Genomic DNA, 20,602 nt, shown 5'->3' with positions numbered 1-20,602 from the left:
CACACTTTTTTTTTCTTCTCTCTTTTCTTCTTTTCCTCTAAGATTTGTCCCCTCTCCCCCCTCTCCTCTCAGATTTACCTTTCATTTTCTCAATCAAACTTTCTCTCTCTAACGTGGTTTGTTCGTCGGTGTTGTGGTGGTTTCGCAGGTGGTGTTTTAAGGCCAAATCGGACGATGAAAACTCTAAATCTAGAGTTTTCATGGTCGAATTTGGCCTTTTTAACCATATTTCATATTGACACATTTGATAATTCATTTTAGGGAAATTGTTTCGTGTATGAAGATTTAAAAATGTATCGTGTATCCATGCAATATTTAAAATGAATAATGTACCCCTAATAAATGATAATTATACGAAACACCATTAATAACTAATTTCCATTAATTTTATGTCTCAAAATAGGCTAAAGCTCTCTAACTAAATTTCTAAGATTATAATTTTTGTGTGAAGTCTACGAAAGTGGAGCATTTAAGTAACAATGGTAACACAACCCAGAAAACCACAAGCAGAGCAAAGCATAGCCAGCCCTTCTAGGAAGATCCTCAAGCTAACATCAAACCTGTAATAGACATGTAACAAACCAAACCTATTACATGTGTTTTTCATCACACTATTTATCATTATAACATAAAAATCCTAAGAAAACAAAATGCTAAATTTTCCTAATCAGACTTCATAGTAGGATATTCATTCATTCTTAAATCTTAATATTAATGTAGTAAGTGCAAAACCACCAAATCGAAATCCATTATTCAATAATCTGCTGAGTGCAGCCTATAGACTCCATCTTGGAGCTTTTTTTTTTTTTTTTTAGCACAAACAGTTCTAAGAAAGTTTTTAAAGCAACTGATATTTGCTTCAGGAATTTCTTTGGAAGCACAAACACCTTTCACCAATATTACTACTAGCACAATGAATAGACAGATGTTAACATGAATATGGTGATCATAATACTTGAATCGAACACGTGACTGAGGCTTTTGGTAAATTATTCAATGTGTTCTCGACTGACATCTGATTTTGATATGGTATTGCATATTGTTAGAGATAATATCGGAAAATATGTGTGATATATTTTCCATATGAATCTTATTAGGAGAATAATATATTTAGGTTTATTATATGTTAAGATATTATTTAAGTATATCTTTTAGAAAGATTGTTTCCTATCTTATGTTCTTAGGTTTTGTATAAATACTCTACCTATTGATGAATAATAAACAAGCCATTCTATTCACTTTCCTCTCTAATTTAACACTTATTCATCTTGGGCTAAGTATATGACTAGCTTCTCCAAAACTAATGCATGTCTTAGGAAAAACTTGGTTATCACCACTTCATGTTCTGTTCCAAAGTATTTCTTTATCACTATTCTTCTGAGATGAAATCTGCAACATACAGGAATTTCATGATCTGTACTAAAAAATCCTCGTTCCAACACCAGTTCCTCTCTAATAGACGGACAGAATACAAAACTCTTATTCTCAGTGAGTCCCTACAAAATAAACGGCTATGTTAATTACATTGCACATATGTAATTGATACCATGTACGTAATAAGATTATACTAAAACCACACACCATGCAACCTCTACGAAAACAAGAGTTCTAAGACAGGTGAGCCCTTAAGAAAGGGCAACAACAGTTTATTCCAGCATTTCACAGCAATTCTACCCAACTCTAGATATTTAAGATTAGGAAACACCGGCAGTTGATCCTTTTAAGACCCTTTTATAAACATAGTCGAACACCTACAACGAACACAGGTTAAACCAAACATTATTCCTATTACTACCAAAGGAAGAAAACCAAAAAGATAATTTAGCTTTAGACAAACTCAGAGATTGAGACATACCTGCATTAAGTTACCGCCTCGACTTTGATCACGAGCCTCGACTTTGATGTTTCACATATATCTCTTTGTTTGGACCATCCCTATGCAAATATGCAATTCAACGTTTCCCCACTTTCGTGAGCTTTGTTGATAATGTACTCCAACCACACAAATCGCGGTATCTTACCAAGTTTAGACTTCAAGTTAGCAGCGGGGACTTTCTTACAGTCTACTTCAAAGGTTGCATTGGTAGTGGGTGTGGTCAAGGTTCCCTCCCTGACTTGAAATCCCCGCAACTAAACGCATGGATCTCTTATCCATTGACCCTTTGTAGCGGCCTTAGGAAGCTTGACCTCTGTATTCTGGTGAAGGAACCAGGTGACGCGCAGCTGCCCCCAGCTATTTTCACTTGTGAAACATTGGAGGTGTTGAAGCTTGAGCTTAACATTGGTCTCGATCATGTTTTTTCCATGCCATCTTATCGTCTTCCTAACTTGAAATTGCTCCTCTTGACCGTGGATTTCATTTCTGATGATGCCTTTCTGTCGAGGCTAGTTTCAAGCTGCCCTGTACTTGAAGACCTTAGATTTACAACCTATTCGAACGATCTCAACATTGTAGAGACACATCCACTTCCCTACGAAGATTGTCTTTAGCCGTGCCTAAGTATGATCATCCAGAATCTGCAGAAGTTCACAGGGACCTGGTGCTTATCAATGCTCCCAATCTGGAGTACCTTTACTACGCTGATGATTTAGCAAAATATTACTCGCTCCCAATTATGCATCGTCTTGTTAAAGCACTTCTGGTGGTAATTCAGATGTTAGATTATGATGGGTTGTCGATGCAAGAATCTTTTCAAGAATCTTTTCAGCAAATGATTAACCTCATTAGACCCATGTCTTATGTTCAACATTTATCATTGCGCGGTTACTTAATGCCGGTATGTCTCAATCTCTATATTTGCCTGAACCAAAATTATCTATTTGGTTTTCTTCCTTTTGTAGTAAAAGGAATAATGTTTGATTTAACCTATGGTTCGTTGTAGGTGTTCGACTATGTTGATGATAAGGTCTTAAAGGATCAACTACCGGTGTTTCCTAATCTTAAACATCTAGAGTTGGGTAGAATTGATTTAAATTGCTGGAACAAAGTGTTGTTGCCCTTTCTTAATTGCTCGCCTGCCTTAGAAACACTTGTTTTTGAAGAGGTTGGTGTGTGGTTTTAGTATTATCTTATTACGTACATGGTATCAATTACATATGAGCAATCTAATTATTATAGCTGTTTATTTTGTAGGGATTCAATATGAATGAAGTTCCATCTGTATTCAGTCCTAATATTAGAGAGCAACTGGTGTTGGAACGAGAACGAGAATTTTTTAGTACAGATCATGAAATTCCTGTATGTTGCAGATTTCATCTCAAAAGAATAGTGATAAAAAGATACTTTGGAGTAGAACGCGATTTGGTACTAACCAAGTTTTTTCTAAGACATGCATTAGTTTTGGAGGAACTAGTCATATACTTATCCCGAGATAGAAATGCAGTTCCATATCAGAATCAGATGTCAGTTGAGAACACATTGAAGAATTTACCAAAAGCCTCAGTCACGTGTTCGATTCAAGTATTATGATCACCATGGTCCATGTTAGCATCGATTTGTTCATTGGTGCAAGGTTTTTCTGCTTCCAAAGATACTTCCTTTCCTTTGAACTGTTCGTGCTCAATAAAAGTAGCTGCAAGATGGAGTCTAACAAGCTAGGCTACACTCTGCAGATTATTGAACAATGGATTTCAGTTTGACGGTTTTGCACTTACTATATTTAATCTTAAGAACGAATAGATATCCTACTATGTAGTCTGATTAGAAATAATTAGTGTTTTTTTCCTATAATTTTTTTTTTTTTTTTTTTTTTTTTTTTTTTTTTTTTTTTTTTTTTTTTATAGTGATATAGTGATGAAAAACACATGTAATAGCTAGGTTTGGTATGTTACATGTCTATTAATTACAGGTTTGATGTTAACTTGAGGATCTTCTTAGGAGGGCTGGCTATGCTTTGCCCTGCTTGTGGTTTTTTGGGTTGCGTTACCATTGTTACTTAACTGCATGACTTTTGTAGACTTTACACAAAAATTATAATCTTAGAAAATTTAGTAAGAGAACTTAGCTTTAGCTTATTTTGAGACATACAATTAATAGAAACTTAATGATATTAGTTATTAATCATTTATCAAATTAAATACTTATTATATAACTCCCCCGGAGACATTGGTTAGCAAGATACATGATTTACTTTTGTACCAACAAAATAAATTTACTGGATTTCCACAAATATTTAAGGTTGTAGAATTCATGTTCATACAATAATACATCGATAAAGAAATTTAATCAATCAAAAATAATTCTAATACAAAGTAGATTTTTTAATCATTTAAATGATTTGTATCTATCTGTATCATTTTCACATTCGTTAGTCAATTTAATTTATACTCCGTACATCATACGTTTGTTTCACACAAAAAAAAAAAAAAAAAAAAAAAAAAAAAAAAAAAAAAAACAAAACCTATCATACGTTCTACTCCAATGTATCTCAATGTATGGTAATTGGACACTTTTTTTTTTTTTTTTTTTTTTTTTTTCAGATAACGAAACAGATGAAGCTTTCAAAATTCTTTCCTTTCGTAGCAAAAAAGTTGCACATAATTTTTACAGACAATTTCCTATCAATATTCTACAATGAATTTTTTTTCCTAAAGCTTGCTAACTTGGTTCATTTTCGAGTTTATAATGTATGTGCATCTCATCTTTCTGAATTTCGACCAAAAAATATTGTGACATCCCCCTCCTTACCAATCTGCATGCTTACTTGCATAGGCATGCGATTAAATTTCACATAACTCTTTGATCCTCTTTTTCAAGGTTTGAACTTTCTTATGCAAAATCTTTCTGAATGTCTTTTGTATAAAAGCTATCTTTCATCATCATCTTCGTCATCATTAGCCTTTTCCATCTGCCTTGTACTATGCTTGTGTTTTTTATTCTGAACTAGTACTATTCTCTTGAGGATGAATCTGGAATAAGCACAAGAAAAAGGATTAATGAATAAGAGTTTAAGAACAACTATATGTTATAAAATTACAGGATAGAGTAAAAAACAAAGCAGCACATTTAGTTCTCACCTGAGGATTATCAAAGCTCATAGCTCTGATCTTGAACTCCCCTCGACTAGTCGTCAATTCATCTAGTATCTCAGAATCATCTCCCTCATCATCATCAGGAGTTTCTCCTTCCTGATTACAGACATCAAAGTAAGAAGGTCACCAACATATGCTTGAAGTATGCAAGAGTTATTCAAGTATGAAAAGGTGGACAACTTTTGCTTACCCTGAAAGACATGCTATGAGAGCGTCTAGGTGCACCAGCAATCTCCTCATAGCCAGCCGCGTCCAGTTCTTGAAGATGAAAGGGATGAAATAACTTCGGGAGGATATGTTGGCGTATGCTTATGAGGATGAAAAAAGGCAAGGGGAAGAGAATTCCTGCTATCGGTATCCAAGTAACTCCAAAGCATATCAACAAGTACATGATTTGAAATACAGTGAAAGCAGCAATGCACTTGAAAGGCACTGATTCCACATACGACGCATGAGCTTCTTCCAGAACCCTGCATTCAATGGGATGGATATCAATAGGCCTAATCAGATTGGCATAGCATACCAGGTATTAAGGTTGTCAGCATCATAATCAGCATGATAAAAATTTATTTGGCATCAGCATAAGTTTCTATATTTTGGTTTTCAAGTGCCAAAATGTTCATATGTTTGTTTCTGAAAACAAGGCCTTAAACTGGAAAACCACAAGTGATTTCTGAAACCCTGTTCTGTTTTGAGGAAACCTCAAAACTGACAAATTGTGAAGATACAAAACAAGAGTATACTCTAGTTTTTAAGTATTTGGAAAGCTTACTTGTATCGTCTTGCTGGTCTAATGAAGAGGAGGAGGATTCTCTCCCAGAACTGGCTTCCGGGGAGACTGTCAATGGCCATATATGCAAAATATCCCCATAGAACAGAGGTGGGTATTAGCTTGATCACCGGCATAGCAAACATAGCACATCCTACAAGGACTGATTGTAAGATGTTGCTCACTCTTTGCTCGTTGACTCTAACAGGTAAATAGTAGTCAATGTGTTCAAGTTTAAAAGCTTTGTGTTCCTTTCCGCCTTTGCTATCTCCATTCATAACTGCCTGCTTCAAATCTTCCAACTCCTTCACAACTTCATGTGGCTGAAAATTAAGAATTATCATGGTCCATTGGTCCTATTCATGTACTACACTCAACAGATTTTATTTTCAATTAACAAGTTCCTATGACGTATGAGCAAGCATGTTGAGAACTTCTTACATTGGGATTTTGATCCATTTCAATGAAAACATCCTGCATCTGACCATATACTTCAGTGCTGCTAGCATTTTTCTGTATGCTTTCCTTTGCAGATTTTACCATTTTTCTACCCATCAACTGTCATCAGATCACAATCAAATGATATATACAAGTTGCTGTATCCTGTAATTGCTTAATATGATAAATCACTTTGATATTCTACACTCCCACACATCTCACCTGCCTCTTGAGGACAGCAAGGCTCTTTGTATGCATAGGAGATTGTGGAAGAACACCATTTGATGGAGGTAGTCCGAGTAGTCCACAAAGCAAAGTCTAATAACAAAAACATAGTTTAGAGGCGAATATTGGTCACCTCAATTAATTTCAATGTAATGGAATTGTAATTACAGATTATTTAGTTAACATACCGTAAATCCAAGCACCAGAATGTCATAATGGTAGGCAGAAGGTTTTTTCAGATTAAATTCCTTTTGCTGAGCTAGTTGTGAAGCAACACTATGGTCGAAAAAGTACAGCCCTGCAACCATCAGAGCAGGAATGATGGCAGCAAAGATATAAGCTATTGGCACCCTAACCATATCCTGCATTTAAGTTTTACTAAAATCCATTTAGATAAGTGGTAGAAGGAAGCAATTCTAAGTAAATTGAAACAAAGATGTTACAAAACACTTCTATCAGAAATCCAACAATTCCTACTCCCATGGTACGCAGACTTAGAAATCCAACAAAAAGCAGCAAAAGTTTAGTGATTGCATATTAAATGATTACCTTGACTACACTCCAATGGTACACAGACTTAGACTGCCAAGGCAGAGGACTATAGAGCCTTCTAGGTACACCCTTTGGAACTCCAGAAGGAACGCTGAATGACAAGGCAGTCCAAAGCACAACCATCAATGGAACTCCATAATCTGCAATGAAGCTCCTCATACGACCTGTACCATAGCGCCATGTCCTTGCTCTACGGCTCTTTAAGGCCATTACAAAAACACCAACAGTAAATATTATTCCAAGTAATCCATTGGCATATCGCCACTGAAATAGAAACTTCTCTTGGTGTGGATCCTCATCTTTGGGAATACGAAATTCACTTACAACTCCCTACAATAATTATTAAGAAAGTTTAAGCAGAATGCACAAATTTCAGGGTACTAATGCAGAATGTATCAACACCAAACAAGTTAAGCAAGTTGTTAGAGTACTTTGATGGCTTCTTGGAAGAAAAGAACAGTAATCAACATCCCAAAGAGCTCCCCAGCAACTCTTGTAAACCGTTTAATGATTGTAGCAACATTGAGTATCGAAAGACAGATCAACATGAGGGCAGTCCACACACAAACCCTGACAAAAAATACAGCAACATTAAAATATCAGCAACTACATATCAAACATCATGTTTTTTTAAGCATACTTGGTATATGTCAATCATATACATACCATCCTGCCCAAGCAAGGTAAAGTTCCTTTCCCAAACCCGACCGCCCTTTGGCAAAGTTATAGAGATAAGAGTACATGATCACAGTTGGTTCTGCAACCCCAACTATCAAAAGAGGCTGCCCACCAATTATTGAGTGAATTATCCCACATATTGCTGTTGATGCTAATGTTTCAACTGTGCTCAAGCTTCCATCTACATATAGAAAAATCACAAAAGGTACATTTAACCAGTGTACATTTAACTGTGGTACATTTAACCAGTGTACGAGTATCAGACACGGGTACTTGGGGTGAAATGAAGAGTCGTAATAACTTAAAATTGATCACCTGTATCTCTGCTGAGTTGCTCCCCAAAAGCTATTACAGGAAGAGCAGAAGCAAAGAAAATATAGGTAGTTGGTGCCAGTATCCTACACCCCCACCAAAAAAAAAAAAAAAAAAAAACAGAACAAAGTTTTACAACAATTTACTTAAAAATCTGAAGTGCAATTGCAATTTATGTATGTATATAGATTGAATGTGAAAATATAAACATGAAACAACCCAAAATTACCCGAAACCGGATCGAATTCCACCACTCCAATCTTGCTTGTAACATGCCCATCTTCGACGGAAATCATTTACAATCCCATAAAATGGCTGCTTCATTATACCAATTCCAATCAGTTATTCCCTAAAAAACAAAGATACCCCATTAATATTCAACATTTTGTTAAACAAAATTACTACAATTAAGCTACTAAGTATGATTATTTTATCTGAGTATTTATTTTTCTCAGTAATATTATTCAAAATTAAGTGAAATAAAAAAATGTAACTACCCAAAATTCAACAATGTAACTGGGTTTGCTTAGTAAATCATCTGACCTATCAACATTGAAGGTATAAATCAAGGGTTGCAGAAATTAAACCCCAAAAATGGTACTCCGTAATAATTTTTTTTTTTTAACAAAAAAGTAACATTTTCCAAGAAACAAAAAATCAGTGAAAAATCAGATACGCGTTTTTTCTATATTCTTCAAGATACTAAAAACAAAATCACTAAGAAAATTGACACAAACAGAAAGAAAAAAATTAAAGAAAAAACAGGATACCCATAAATTTTCCGAAGAAAAAGCTATAAAAAATTGACCAAAGAAAACATTGTACCAAAAAAAATAAATATAATACTAACAATAATAATGTAAATAAACGAAATAAAATGACATTTAATAAAATCATGATGAAATCTTTATTATTCATGCTAGCTGTAAAATATTTACTCCTAAAAGTAATAAAAACGACTTTAAAGAAAATAATAATAAATAAATAAAAATAAACGATGTGATGAGGAGAGAGATAGAGAAATTTACGACGTGGTTTTTCGCCGGAAAAAAGCGTCGGACGACGGTTATTGAAGTGATGTTAGCGTTGAAGAGTAGGAGCAAGTGAGAAAGGAGGTTTAAAAAGACCCGCGCTGCTAGTGTTATGTATCAATGTGGGCCCATTTCTCATTTCATAGGAGATTCTTATTTTGTTGTACTTAGAATGGAATTTATGGTTTTTTTTTCATAAATTTGATTTGGAGATTATTACTGTAATTTGTTATGACTTGTGAGTGATAGCTGTCATATGGAGTTTTTTTTTTTTTTTTTTTTTTTTTTTTTTTTTTTTTTGGCTAATTGTGGATTTATGGTAGGGTTTTTGTGTAGAAGTAGGAGGTAAGATGAATGAGATTTTTAAGTGTATGTGATAAGAAATGATATTGTAGGAATTAACGATGAGCTGACTACAAAAATATGGGATTTTTTATTGACAATTGTTGATGTTATTACAAAAAATGTCAGTTATATATATATATATTTTTTTAGTTGATTTATTTACCATTTTACGTAGCAATTGATAAACAATTGTGTTTATCAAGGTGATAAATGGGGGGCTTCTTCCAATTGGTATTCTAATAGACAGGGTCCTAAATTAGTTTAAGGAGTGGAAGGATGGACATGGAGATAGTAGTTGGTTTATATTTAAGCTATTATAGTATAATATTAAAAGGAGCAAAAATTTTGTATGCTTTATTCAGCAATTGAAACATAGTTATTGGTTAAACTTTTTATACACTTTCAATTATTTCATTTTAAAGATGGCTTGGTCTTGCTAGAGCATTCACTTTGTTTAATAGTTGTCACAATGTTCCGTGTTATAGAGTCCATTATACGTAAAAGTGGTAGACTTGTTCAATGTTCGGGTATTAAAAGTCTTGTGAAACTTTAAAAACTAGCTAGAACAGAAAATCAATGTTAGAGTTAACTTCATTAAATCTACAGTGTTTAGTCTATTGGAAAATTATAACCAAAACGCAAACTTCATACCTTCATTTTTCCCCCAAGTGAAATGTCATGGAAAGTATTCTTTCAATCACCCTACTTATACTCCGTACAAATTAATTATTTCTAGGGTCTTTTAAAAAAGTAATTAGACTACTCTTTAGTCTTTACTTTTATTTGTTGGCCATTTGTATGCATTTATCCCTTTTGAATAACAAAAATTAGTAAATTACTTTCCAAACTTTGTATTATTTTTTCTTACTACTTTTTCTACTACATCCGTTTCATATTTTTTGCAACTTTGAAATATTTTATATCTCACAAATAATATCACAAAGTTGCAAAAATATGAAACGGAGGTAGTATAAAATTAGACCTCACAACTATTATTATCTACACTTCTAATTCCCCAAAAATCGAGTAAAAAGCATGTGTAGCAATAAAGATGGGCAGAGAATAACAAATTATGAAAATTGCAAGATCATAACTAATAATTTATATTAAATCATTTGATTTTTTTTCTATAGTTAATTAAAATTATATATTACGAATTGGTTTATCTCTAACAGTTTAGGAGGGTAATCGTCTTGATATACTCTACTTAATTTCACGTCTACCTCATGGTTGTGAACATAATGCTACAACTCTAGCATTTACCAAACGTTTAAATGTGTTGAAAATCAGCAGCCTATACTAGTATACTATACTATGGTGCTGAAATGAAAATGGTCACTTTCATATTCATGAAATTGGTACTAAATTATTCTTGAGTGGAAATTTCCATATTCATGCATTTGTTATAAGAGAAGAGGATTAAAGTAGTTGAGAAATGAAAATCATATGCATAACCAACCTAAGAGTTGTTGATGGTAAAATAAAATTCTTAATCATATCGTTTATAAATGTGTGACCACACCTTTTTTTATTTTTTATTTGGTAATGGAATTATCATTGGTATTAAGAAGATTATAAGCACTCGTGTACATACCTTTGCTCTTTAAAAAATTAAAAAATAAAATCTAAAAAAAAAAAAAGGTCGCATTAGCTAATTTTAATAATTCCTTGGAATTTTCTATCACTCTCTCCGTATTTTGATAAGTGTTACAGTTTAACCAAACATGCATGCTGAGACACGACTTTGACATAAATTTATCTAATTATATGCTACTAAAATCATAGGAAATTTTGTAATATGAAAGTATAATTTATAACGAATCCAACAATGTATCATACAATAACATTTGCTTTTTAAATATTAGTAAATTAATCAAGTTAAAACCATTTATGAATAGTGAAAAAGTCAAAGTGTAAAACTTAAAAAACATTGAGGGACAAAGTAATAATTACATACCCTGTAGAGCATAAAAAATTCTCTCTAAATCGAAGAATTTTCAAAAAAGACTCTTTCCATGAAAATGCATGCATTGTTATTCATCTTAGCTTAATTTTTTTTTAATTCTTTCTTCCTTTGACTAGATTTTGTTATTTTTTAGATAGATAAACAAATAGTCATGTGAGATCTTATTAGATACCTCTCAATGTGTACGTTCAAAATATCAACTTTTAAAATACTGACTAATTGATAATTAGAGATATTTACGATTAAATTTATCCATTGACAAATATTATAATAGAAATGTGTCAATTAATTTGAAATAGAGGAAGTATGTGTATATAATATGCAATTATACATTTGAAATTGATGATGTCCCAATGTAAATATCCTAGCTGAATAAAGGAATGATACCATTTAAAGTTTGAAGTTGATATGATACAAGAATCAACATAAGATGGATCATGTGCATTATATTGAATTGGTGCATATGAATATAAAGCATTACTAAATTTGGGGGTAGGCACCCTAAGCATTTTCATATACAAATAGAGTTTGCATGTTTGTTTCAGTATACAGTTATTACTGGTCACAGTCATCATAATATTACTTGTATGAGTGTATAATTCCCGATTTGATTATAACAATTATACCATTTAATTGACGATCACATTTTTTTGGACATTCAGTGAGTTAGCTGGCCATATATGGTTGTTCCTATCTCCCAACATGATAGCTATAGCTTACGCGAACAAATTGTGTTAATGAGCACAAACTTAAACACACAGCACCATGTTTACTGTTGAAGTATATCCCACCAAGTAACACATGTAAGAGTCCCACATTGGTTTAAGATGAGAGAGTTAATCACTTTATAAGGCTAAGGGGCTACTCCTCCTATTGCCATATGGTTTTGGGATGAAACCTCCTTTGATCTTGTGAAGTGGACTCTAACCTTCTTTTAGGTTATAGATTGTAGATTAGTTGATTTTACTAATCGATATCACTTACTATGTATACATATGAAATGGTTGGTCAAATAACTTTTAACTTACGAAGTTGATTTTACTAATCGGCGGGATATGATTAATTCTCTTATACCTGAATAACAAATTATTGTTGTCACAAAATAAACAAATGAGAATGTTACGTCTTTACAATAATATTGACATACTAGATGAAACCCGTGTGATGCACGGTTTGTTTGAATTTTCTGAAATATATTTTTTTGTATTTATGTGCTAAAATTTGTTGCATATTTAGATAAAATTCTTAATATCAAGAGATAATATTTTATATTTAATTCATTTAAACTTAAAAATATTTTGTCAATTTTGCTTACGTGGAATTTGAATTATTTAATATAATCCTACATTCCTACGTGGCGCGCTAAGAAAATTAAATCCTACGTGGCTCTCTAAAAACTCGGGAATAAAATAAACTCCCCTTTATATATATATATTAGATTAGAATTAATTCCATGGATCGGAGTACTATCACCTTGTATGCTATAGATTTTTTGGTGCAAGTATTAGATAATCTATCAATTTGCATTAATTTCCACCTATTTTTTTTCGTACTCGTATGTTTTAGTTTTACTTTTCTTGTGGTTGCGGTGATGGTGAATCATAAATGTTGTCTTCCACCAAAAAAAAAAAATGTTAAAGTCTGAATCTATTGTAAGAAAACATGTAATGTACCAGTTTTATTCAATGCTGGTGTGCAATAAAATTGGAATTTGACTGACTGACTGACCAAAAAAGAGGGGGGGAAAAAAAAAACTAACTTCGATTAAGATGGACCAATTGACCTCAACTAGTCCACTTTCCAAAGTATCTCATTTAAACTAATTGATACTTTGATTTTTATTTTGTTTTTCATCTTTATGTTTCTCTACATGGGAAGGGTCGTGAAAGATTATACTTTTGACATTATCAAGCCAACTTTTAGCAAAAAAAATATCTTGCATACATATTATTCATAGTTAGGACTTCTTCACTTCAGCTTAATTTCAGTTCAGTTTAGTTCAGTTCAGTTCAACTCAGTTCAATTCCTAATTTCCTTCTCTCATAAACAATTATGTTTAGCTCAGCTCAGTTCAGTCCAGTTCACATTTCAATAAATGTGAACATGCCCTAAATTGTGGCGAGTTGTATTGAATAAACTAAATCTGAACTCTTAACTAGCATAAAGTGTAAAACATCAACACAAGTTATTATTCGAGGCAGATAATACTCGTACTAATATAAGAATGGTTGCTGGATTTTTTTAACGAAGATGCGATCGAAAAAGATAACATTATTATTATATGATGTTAAATGGTAAAATAAAACTTAAGCATGTAGGACCTAGGTGAACTTTATTTACCTAAGATGATCGTTGTTCTACCATAATTGTTGTTATTGTGATCATACTTTGTTCCTCATAATTGATGTTATAGAGGAATATACTATTAGTAGTACACAATTGAATCAAACTTTTGTGAATTGTGATACAACATGCATACTAATTGAAATATATCAAGTGGATTGCAACTCAAAAAGTATGATTTCCAAATTCACCCTAGTTATCATATGTGAAAGGAATTGTGAGAAAAAGAGACTTTAGCAAATTGTCTATTTATTTGAGTTGTTTCCTTCAAAGTGCTTTTTTCTTTTCGGATTGTAACTTGTCAGCATTGAGATTTGCATTGTTAATTGTTCCCTTGTTTCAGACATTCATACATATTCATGTTTTAATTAATAAGATCATATGTTGTTGGTATGACTCATACGCCGTTTGATTGAATTTGGACCAAATATAAACATATAATGTACAACCTCCGTTACATATTATTTGCAACAATTTGACATAAAGTAGAGAGGGAAAATGTCTATTCGTTACAACTTGCAAATAATATGTAACGGAGATAGTAATAACTTACAATAAGAGCAATTGATATTTCAAACTAAATTCGTATTCATTGAATTAGAAAATTGGTGTGTTGATTGAACTATGTATGTGAGGGGTAATATACTACCTCCGTTAATTGATATCTGTAGCTTTGGAATTTTTTATATCTCACAAATAATACCCCTAATAAGTTGCTAATAACAATTAACGGAGGTAGTATAAGAGTAACTATTGCATGGTCTTGAACCAACGCCTCCTCACAATAGGATGATCTGTATTGTTGCAAATAAAACTCACTTTACTATCCCACATTCCCACATCAGCTTACATGCCATGTTTCAAGGGCAATGACACGGACCACTAATGTGATATTGGGTCAGAGAATTTAGACATCAGGCCCAAGTATCAGATTTTAGCAAGAACTAGGCCCATGAAACAAGTGTTGCCAGTCTTTGCAAGCCCAACCCATTACTCGCTTCTATGTGGAGAGGGATCAGTAGTCCAACACTGTACTAAGTATTACGCGCTCAATCTCATTTTTCTTGCCTTACTGAAATATATTACCTCCGGTCCAAATTACTCGCAACTTTGGAGTATTATTTGTGAGACATAAAATATTCCAAAGTTGCGAGTAATTTGAACCGGAGGTAGTATTTTGAGAATTTTTCGGATCAAATGAAGAAGTAAATGAGACGAACAGAATATATTATCGCTTATCTAGGAGCCTTAACAGCTTAGCCTGGGCAACCCATACCCACATTGTAAAAAGAAAATCACATCGGACATTCAACCAGTTCATTGCAAAACACATTCAGAGATTCTTAGGGGTCTTACAACTAGAAACACATTCAGAAAATCAACAAGCAAGTTTACCAGAAAAAGTAGACTTATAGAGGAAGCTTAAGATTTTTGTTAGGGAATTGATCATATAATACAGTAATCCATGAAAAATGAACTATAATGAAGGGAGATCCAATCTTAGGATCTAATGTACCTACAACCTCAATATTAACGAATTCGCTAAGATGTCATTGGCTACTCCTATAGAATTTGGAAAGCATGTTACTCACAAAATGACATGATATCTCCATCCTAAGTCCTAGCACAGATTTTTACTGATTTCTACAAAGAATGAATTGTTTCGTATAGTTTTTGGTTTTTCTAAGTTTTCAGCTTCCTGATGCAAAGTCAGTCCGATCCCCCTCTTTTTCCAAAATGGTATATCTTCTGACTATCATTGTCAACCTTCCCTGCTTGCTTTTACTATACTATTAGAGTATTAGTACTTCATTGTGGATGAGCTCTCACTTAAGGATGAACCTGAAAATTAGCACGTACGACACATTCATATAAGAAATAGTTCTCACTAATCAACCCAACTAAGAAAAGAGGCAATCATACCCAAATAGAATGTGTCATCAACTAGAGTAGAATACATGTCTCAGACTAAGTAGCTAGCAAATCAATGAAAATGCACAATACCAGATTACCAGGGCATCAGGGAGTTTTTTTCAGCTAGGATAGGCCGGGTTATGCATTTTTTGCTGTGGTGGGACTAGGGCGAGGATTTCATGTTGTTCCTTATGCTTCTTTCCCCCACCCCCCATCTACATGTGTTCTATTCATCCGAAAGGAAGGTTTTGGTTGGAGTTTATATATATAGTAAAATCAACCCGGTCTTCTTTCAAAACAATAAAAAATAATGTTTGCAGGAAATAGACAGCAGAAGGAAGCAAATATAATTCTCACCTGTGGATTTTTAAAGCTCACGGTTCTGATCTTGAACTCCCCTCTGCTGGTTGTTAGTTCGTCTAGTATCTCACCATCATCTCCCACCGGTTCATCTTCAGGAGTTTCTCTCTGTAAATCAGTAATAAATGATGTCAAATTGTTGCCCTCATATATATAATTACCAAGATCGAGAAATAGGAGATGGATAGAGCTTGAATCACCTTGAAAGATAAGCTTAGATTACGTCTTGGTGTAGCAACAATCTCTTCATACTCAGCAGCATCCAATTCTTGCAGATGAATTGGATGAAACATCTTCGGGAGAATATGTTGTCGTATGCTTATGAGAAAGAAGAATGGCAAGGGGAAAAGAATCCCAGCAATCGGTATCCAAGTAATCCCAAAGCAGATCATCAAGTACACAATCTGAAATAGTGTGAACGCAGCAATGCTTTTGAAGGGCACTGATTCCACATATGAAGCATGAGCTTCATCCAGAATCCTGCATCAATTGGTTTTGAATCAACCAGATCAGATTTCGATACAGGGTTCAAGTTAACATAAAAACTTATTAAGTATCGTTTCCAGTTCCAGATTGCACTTTACAAGTGCCACGATTTTTATCTAGGAAGCTTAAAACCATCATTTGTATTAGACCACTTGGAATGTACTTCAGGTTTAGTATATCAATTGAAACTTACTTGTATCGTCTGGATGGTGTGATGAAAAGGAGGAGGATTCTTTCCCAGAACTGGCTTCCAGGAAGACTGTCAATGGCCATATATGCAAAGTATCCCCAAAGAACCGAGGTAGGTATCAATTTGATCACGGGCATAGCAAATACAGAGCCTGCTACAAGGACCGACTGTAAGAGGTTACTAACTCTCTGCTCGTTGACTCTAACTGGCAAATAAGCATCGATGTGATCAAGTCTAAAAGTACTGGCTATACTGTTGTCCTTTCCTTCTTTGTTGTCTCCCTTCATGACTGCTTGTTTCAGTTCACTAAGCTCTTTGGCAACTTGACGAGGCTGAACAAAGAAAATGTTATTGTCCAACATCATCCAATTTTTTAACAATAAACTATCTCATGTTAGTATCTTGAAAGCTTACATCTGAACTTTGATCCATTTCAATGAAAATATCCTGCATCTGGCCATATATTTCAGTACTGCTAGCATTATTCTTTATATTTTGTTTCGCAGACTCTACCATCTTCTTCCCAATCAGCTGTAAATAGTGTACATTATTTAAGGTCAGTGAATTAACGAATTAACTTATTAACAAGTTCATTTCCACAGGAACACACTTACATGCTTCTTGAGAGTAGCAAGGCTCTTAGTATGCATAGGAGATTGTGGAAGGACACCGTTTGATGGAGGGAGTCCAATCAGTCCACAAAGCAATGTCTAAAATGGAGCAACCAAATTATATGGGATGTGTATCAGTCACTCTAATCGACTTCATTGAGATATAATGTTTAAAAAATCAGGTCATTACATATATAACATACCATAAAACCAAGCACCAAGATGTCATAGTGGTAAGCAGAAGGTTTTCTCAGATTGAATTCCTTTTGTTGTGCTAGTTGTGAAGCAACACTATGGTCAAAAAAATAGAGCCCCGCCACCATCACAGCAGGAATTATCGCAGCAAAGACGTATACAACAGGCACCTTAGCCATATCCTGTATTTGAAAATAATTTCACAAGTTAAAAACCAACTATAATCTTAGAGAATATCCTGGCAACTTAGAACTGATCCAATGGTGCAAAGACAGCAACACATTAAATGTGATATTGAATTACGAGTGATAACCTTGACAACAGTCCAGTGGTACAAGGATTCAGATTGCCAAGGAAGAGGACTATAGAGCCTACGAGGGACTCCCTCTGGAACACCTTTAGGGACGCTAAAAGATATGGCAGTCCAAACCACAACCATGAAAGGAACCCCGTAATCTGCAATGAGGTTCCTCATACGGCCTGTACCATACCACCATGATCTTGCCCTACGGCTCTTTAAGGCCGTTGAAATAAGACCAAAGGTAAACAAGATCCCCAGCAACCCATTTACATAACGCCACTGGAACTGGAATTTCACTTCACGAGGATCCTCAGCTTTGGGGATTCCAAACTCACTCACAGCTCCCTAGAAAAACAGCATTATAAGAACACTATATAAAACTCATGTGAACAATGTAGCACATTAACATAAGCTCCTTAGTTTGCCTGATCAAATAATCAGATATGTACTTAAATTAAGCACCTTGATTGCCTCTTGGATAAAAAGCACAGTTATCAACATCCCAAAGAGCTCCCCAGCAACCCTGGTGAACCGATTGATGATCGCAGCAACATTGAATATCGAAAGAAGAATCAATATGAGGGCAGTCCATACACAAACCCTGTGAAAACGAAAACAAAAAACACATATTCAAAGATTAATCAACCTTATACCAAAATCATCATGTTCTTAAGAAATGTTCGAAAAAATGTTAAAATTATACCATCCTGCCCAAGCCAGATAAAGTTGTTTGCCCAAATCGGGCCGCCCTTGGGCGAATTTGTAGAGGTAAGAATACATAATCACAGTTGGTTCTGCAACCCCAACTATTAAAAGAGGCTGTCCACCAATTATAGATTGTATAATCCCACATATTGCTGTTGAAGCTAAAGTCTCAACTGTGCTCAAGCTTCCATCTACATTTACAAGTAGTAAAAAAAAAAAACAATAAACATCAAAATTAACCTATAAATTCTTCTTTTTTTTCGTTCTTTTTAAGTGTCGAGTATCTAACACAGGTACTTAGGTGAAATGAAGAGTCAGAGTAAAATCGAGTAATCGAGTAAGCACCTGTGTCTCTGCTGAGTTGTTCCCCAAAAGCTATGACAGGAAGAGCAGAAGCAAAGAAGATGAACGTAGTTGGGGCTAGTATCCTACACTCCAAAATTAAGAAAAAATCATATACTTGAAAGAATTGATCAAAATTTAAGTTACACTTAATTGGATTCATATATGGATGTGAAAAACCCGAAAAATACCCGAATCCAGATCGAATACCAGCAGTCCAATCTTGTTTATAACATGCCAATCTTCCATTAATATCATTTGCAATTCCCTGTAATGGTGGCCTCATTTTCCCAAGTCCTAATCTTGCTTCTAACATTGTAATCTACCTTCATCCAAAGAAATTTAAAACACAATTTAACTTGTATTCAACAAAATTATTAACATCAAAATGAGGTACTTTAGCTTAGGCAGTTCATTGTGATTAACAAATTGTGAAAAGGTTTTTTTTTTTTTAAAAAAAAAAAAACAATTATGAATTAACCTAAATATTATGCATCATTGTTGTTGATTTCAGCAAGAATTGCAAATCTTACCAAGATATTTATTGGTAATTACAAGATCTAAAGGTTGTACTCTACTGACTTATCTATTCTTTCTTAAGATACAGCAATTGACACGTAATTTTATCACGCATATTCTAAACAAATACGGAGTATTATTTATTACTCGTACTGAAAGTTACAAAAGAAAAGTCATACTTTTATAAATGAAAATTAAAATCATGTGCTAGTGAAATGAACAAAGAAGAAAAAGGCAAAAGTGAATCTTTCCATGAAAAAGGATCCGATGAACTTTTAGATACACGGTTTCTTCCTAAAAAATGTCATACTCATAATAATTCCCCTGAAAATTCATAAATTAAAAAAAAAATCACATTCACATCAAGTCATCAATCACATGTGTGTTAGTGAATTATACATTAATCCTACGACCGCCCACCGACGGCCGTCAAATTAGAAACAACATTTAGAGACGAAAGAAATACGGAGTAATACAAGTACTACAAAATTAAGTAAAGAAATTGGTAAGTGAGTAAGTGAAAGTGGACATACAACGTAAGACGAGGTTGTCGGAAAATGTTGCCGGTGTCGGAAGTTTTCTCTGACTAGAAAGTGAGGAATGTAGAGAGAGAAATGAGGAAGGAGTGATAATGTAAGATGGGAGGTTTAAAAAGACCCGCGCTTGGAGTTGTACAGTAGTACTGCAAATGTTTTTATTACGAGTACATGAACTGGAAGTGGGGTCCATTTTCTGTGAAAGTTACAGAAATTCTTGGAGTGTGGTGTTGGCTTTGTTTTGTTGGTGTGTTTTTTTCATGTTTGAGTGTAAACAAATTTGTGCGCGTTTTACGAGCTAATTAGCTGTCACTCCTACTCTGTTTCTACTCACTAATCACTCTATTTTTTGATGCAAATTCACCAATCACTCTATTTGTCTACTATTCTACGGAGTACTTAGTATTCTTACACCACTCTCATTCATGGGCAAATAAAAAAAATGTCATTATCTCTCTACCCACTTTCTCACTCCTCTTTTTCACTTTTTCTTATGCGTATTTTTTTCTACAACTTCTCACACACTCATGGGCTAAGAAAAAACCCACACCATTCTCTGTCCTATTTTTCTCTCTCCTAAAGTATTACTATCATCACATAATTTATTTTTTTTTCTTTTATTTTTTTGATGATTTGGTACCATGGCCCACACTACTGTAGCAATTAATTTTTGTCATTGCTATGGGCATTTGAAGATTTACCCATGGGCATTTTTTCTAATGCTCATGAGTGGGAAGCCAAAATTTCATTGTT

General features: G+C 33.9%; 2 protein-coding genes across 3 annotated transcripts; both read right to left on the bottom strand.

Moving 5' to 3' along the window:
* Window positions 1–4,536: 4,536 nt before the first annotated feature.
* LOC145621583 (boron transporter 4-like) lies at window positions 4,537–8,809 on the bottom strand. The gene is made up of 13 exons (XM_081676306.1): window positions 8,776–8,809; window positions 8,235–8,354; window positions 8,009–8,091; window positions 7,682–7,874; window positions 7,447–7,585; window positions 7,013–7,345; window positions 6,652–6,825; window positions 6,461–6,556; window positions 6,242–6,358; window positions 5,804–6,123; window positions 5,218–5,501; window positions 5,017–5,123; window positions 4,537–4,908 (listed from the first exon to the last, which is right to left on the bottom strand). Exons 2-13 carry the CDS (start codon window positions 8,327–8,329, stop codon window positions 4,873–4,875), a joined length of 1,977 nt encoding a protein of 658 aa, XP_081532432.1. The 5' UTR covers window positions 8,330–8,354; window positions 8,776–8,809; the 3' UTR covers window positions 4,537–4,872.
* Window positions 8,810–15,066: 6,257 nt separating this feature from the next.
* Window positions 15,067–19,982, bottom strand: LOC145621321 (boron transporter 4-like). Of its 2 annotated transcripts, none has more exons than XM_081676060.1 (13): window positions 19,847–19,982; window positions 18,986–19,120; window positions 18,798–18,880; window positions 18,451–18,643; window positions 18,210–18,348; window positions 17,760–18,092; window positions 17,455–17,628; window positions 17,255–17,350; window positions 17,055–17,171; window positions 16,644–16,972; window positions 16,165–16,444; window positions 15,962–16,072; window positions 15,067–15,532 (listed from the first exon to the last, which is right to left on the bottom strand). In XM_081676060.1, the coding sequence occupies exons 2-13, from the start codon at window positions 19,108–19,110 to the stop codon at window positions 15,521–15,523; spliced, it is 1,992 nt and encodes a 663-aa protein (XP_081532186.1). In that variant the 5' UTR covers window positions 19,111–19,120; window positions 19,847–19,982; the 3' UTR covers window positions 15,067–15,520. The 2 variants fall into 2 exon arrangements, with proteins under 2 accessions (XP_081532186.1, XP_081532187.1); XM_081676061.1 differs by having other exon boundaries at window positions 18,986–19,116; window positions 19,847–19,976.
* Window positions 19,983–20,602: the final 620 nt, after the last annotated feature.

Source organism: Chenopodium album, chromosome 27 (genome assembly GCF_948465745.1).
Source record: "Chenopodium album chromosome 27, dcCheAlbu1.1, whole genome shotgun sequence".
In the NCBI taxonomy this organism is placed as follows: domain Eukaryota; kingdom Viridiplantae; phylum Streptophyta; class Magnoliopsida; order Caryophyllales; family Amaranthaceae; genus Chenopodium; species Chenopodium album.
This window is presented reverse-complemented; position numbering and strand designations above follow the sequence as displayed.

Bases quoted from the DNA above. Each gene is read 5' to 3' on its own strand.
- LOC145621583 (XM_081676306.1), bottom strand. From the start codon at position 8,329: ATGAAGCAGCCATTTTATGGGATTGTAAATGATTTCCGTCGAAGATGG. The intron at 8,092-8,234 runs GTAATTTTGGGT...GTGGGGGTGTAG, and splicing joins GGAATTCGATCCGGTTTCGG to GATACTGGCACCAACTACCT. The intron at 7,875-8,008 runs GTGATCAATTTT...TTCTATATGTAG, and splicing joins GCAACTCAGCAGAGATACAG to ATGGAAGCTTGAGCACAGTT.
- LOC145621321 (XM_081676060.1), bottom strand. From the start codon at position 19,110: ATGTTAGAAGCAAGATTAGGACTTGGGAAAATGAGGCCACCATTACAG. The intron at 18,349-18,450 runs GTATAATTTTAA...TCGTTTTCACAG, and splicing joins TATCTGGCTTGGGCAGGATG to GGTTTGTGTATGGACTGCCC. The intron at 16,073-16,164 runs GTGATTCAAGCT...ACTGATTTACAG, and splicing joins ATCTAAGCTTATCTTTCAAG to AGAGAAACTCCTGAAGATGA.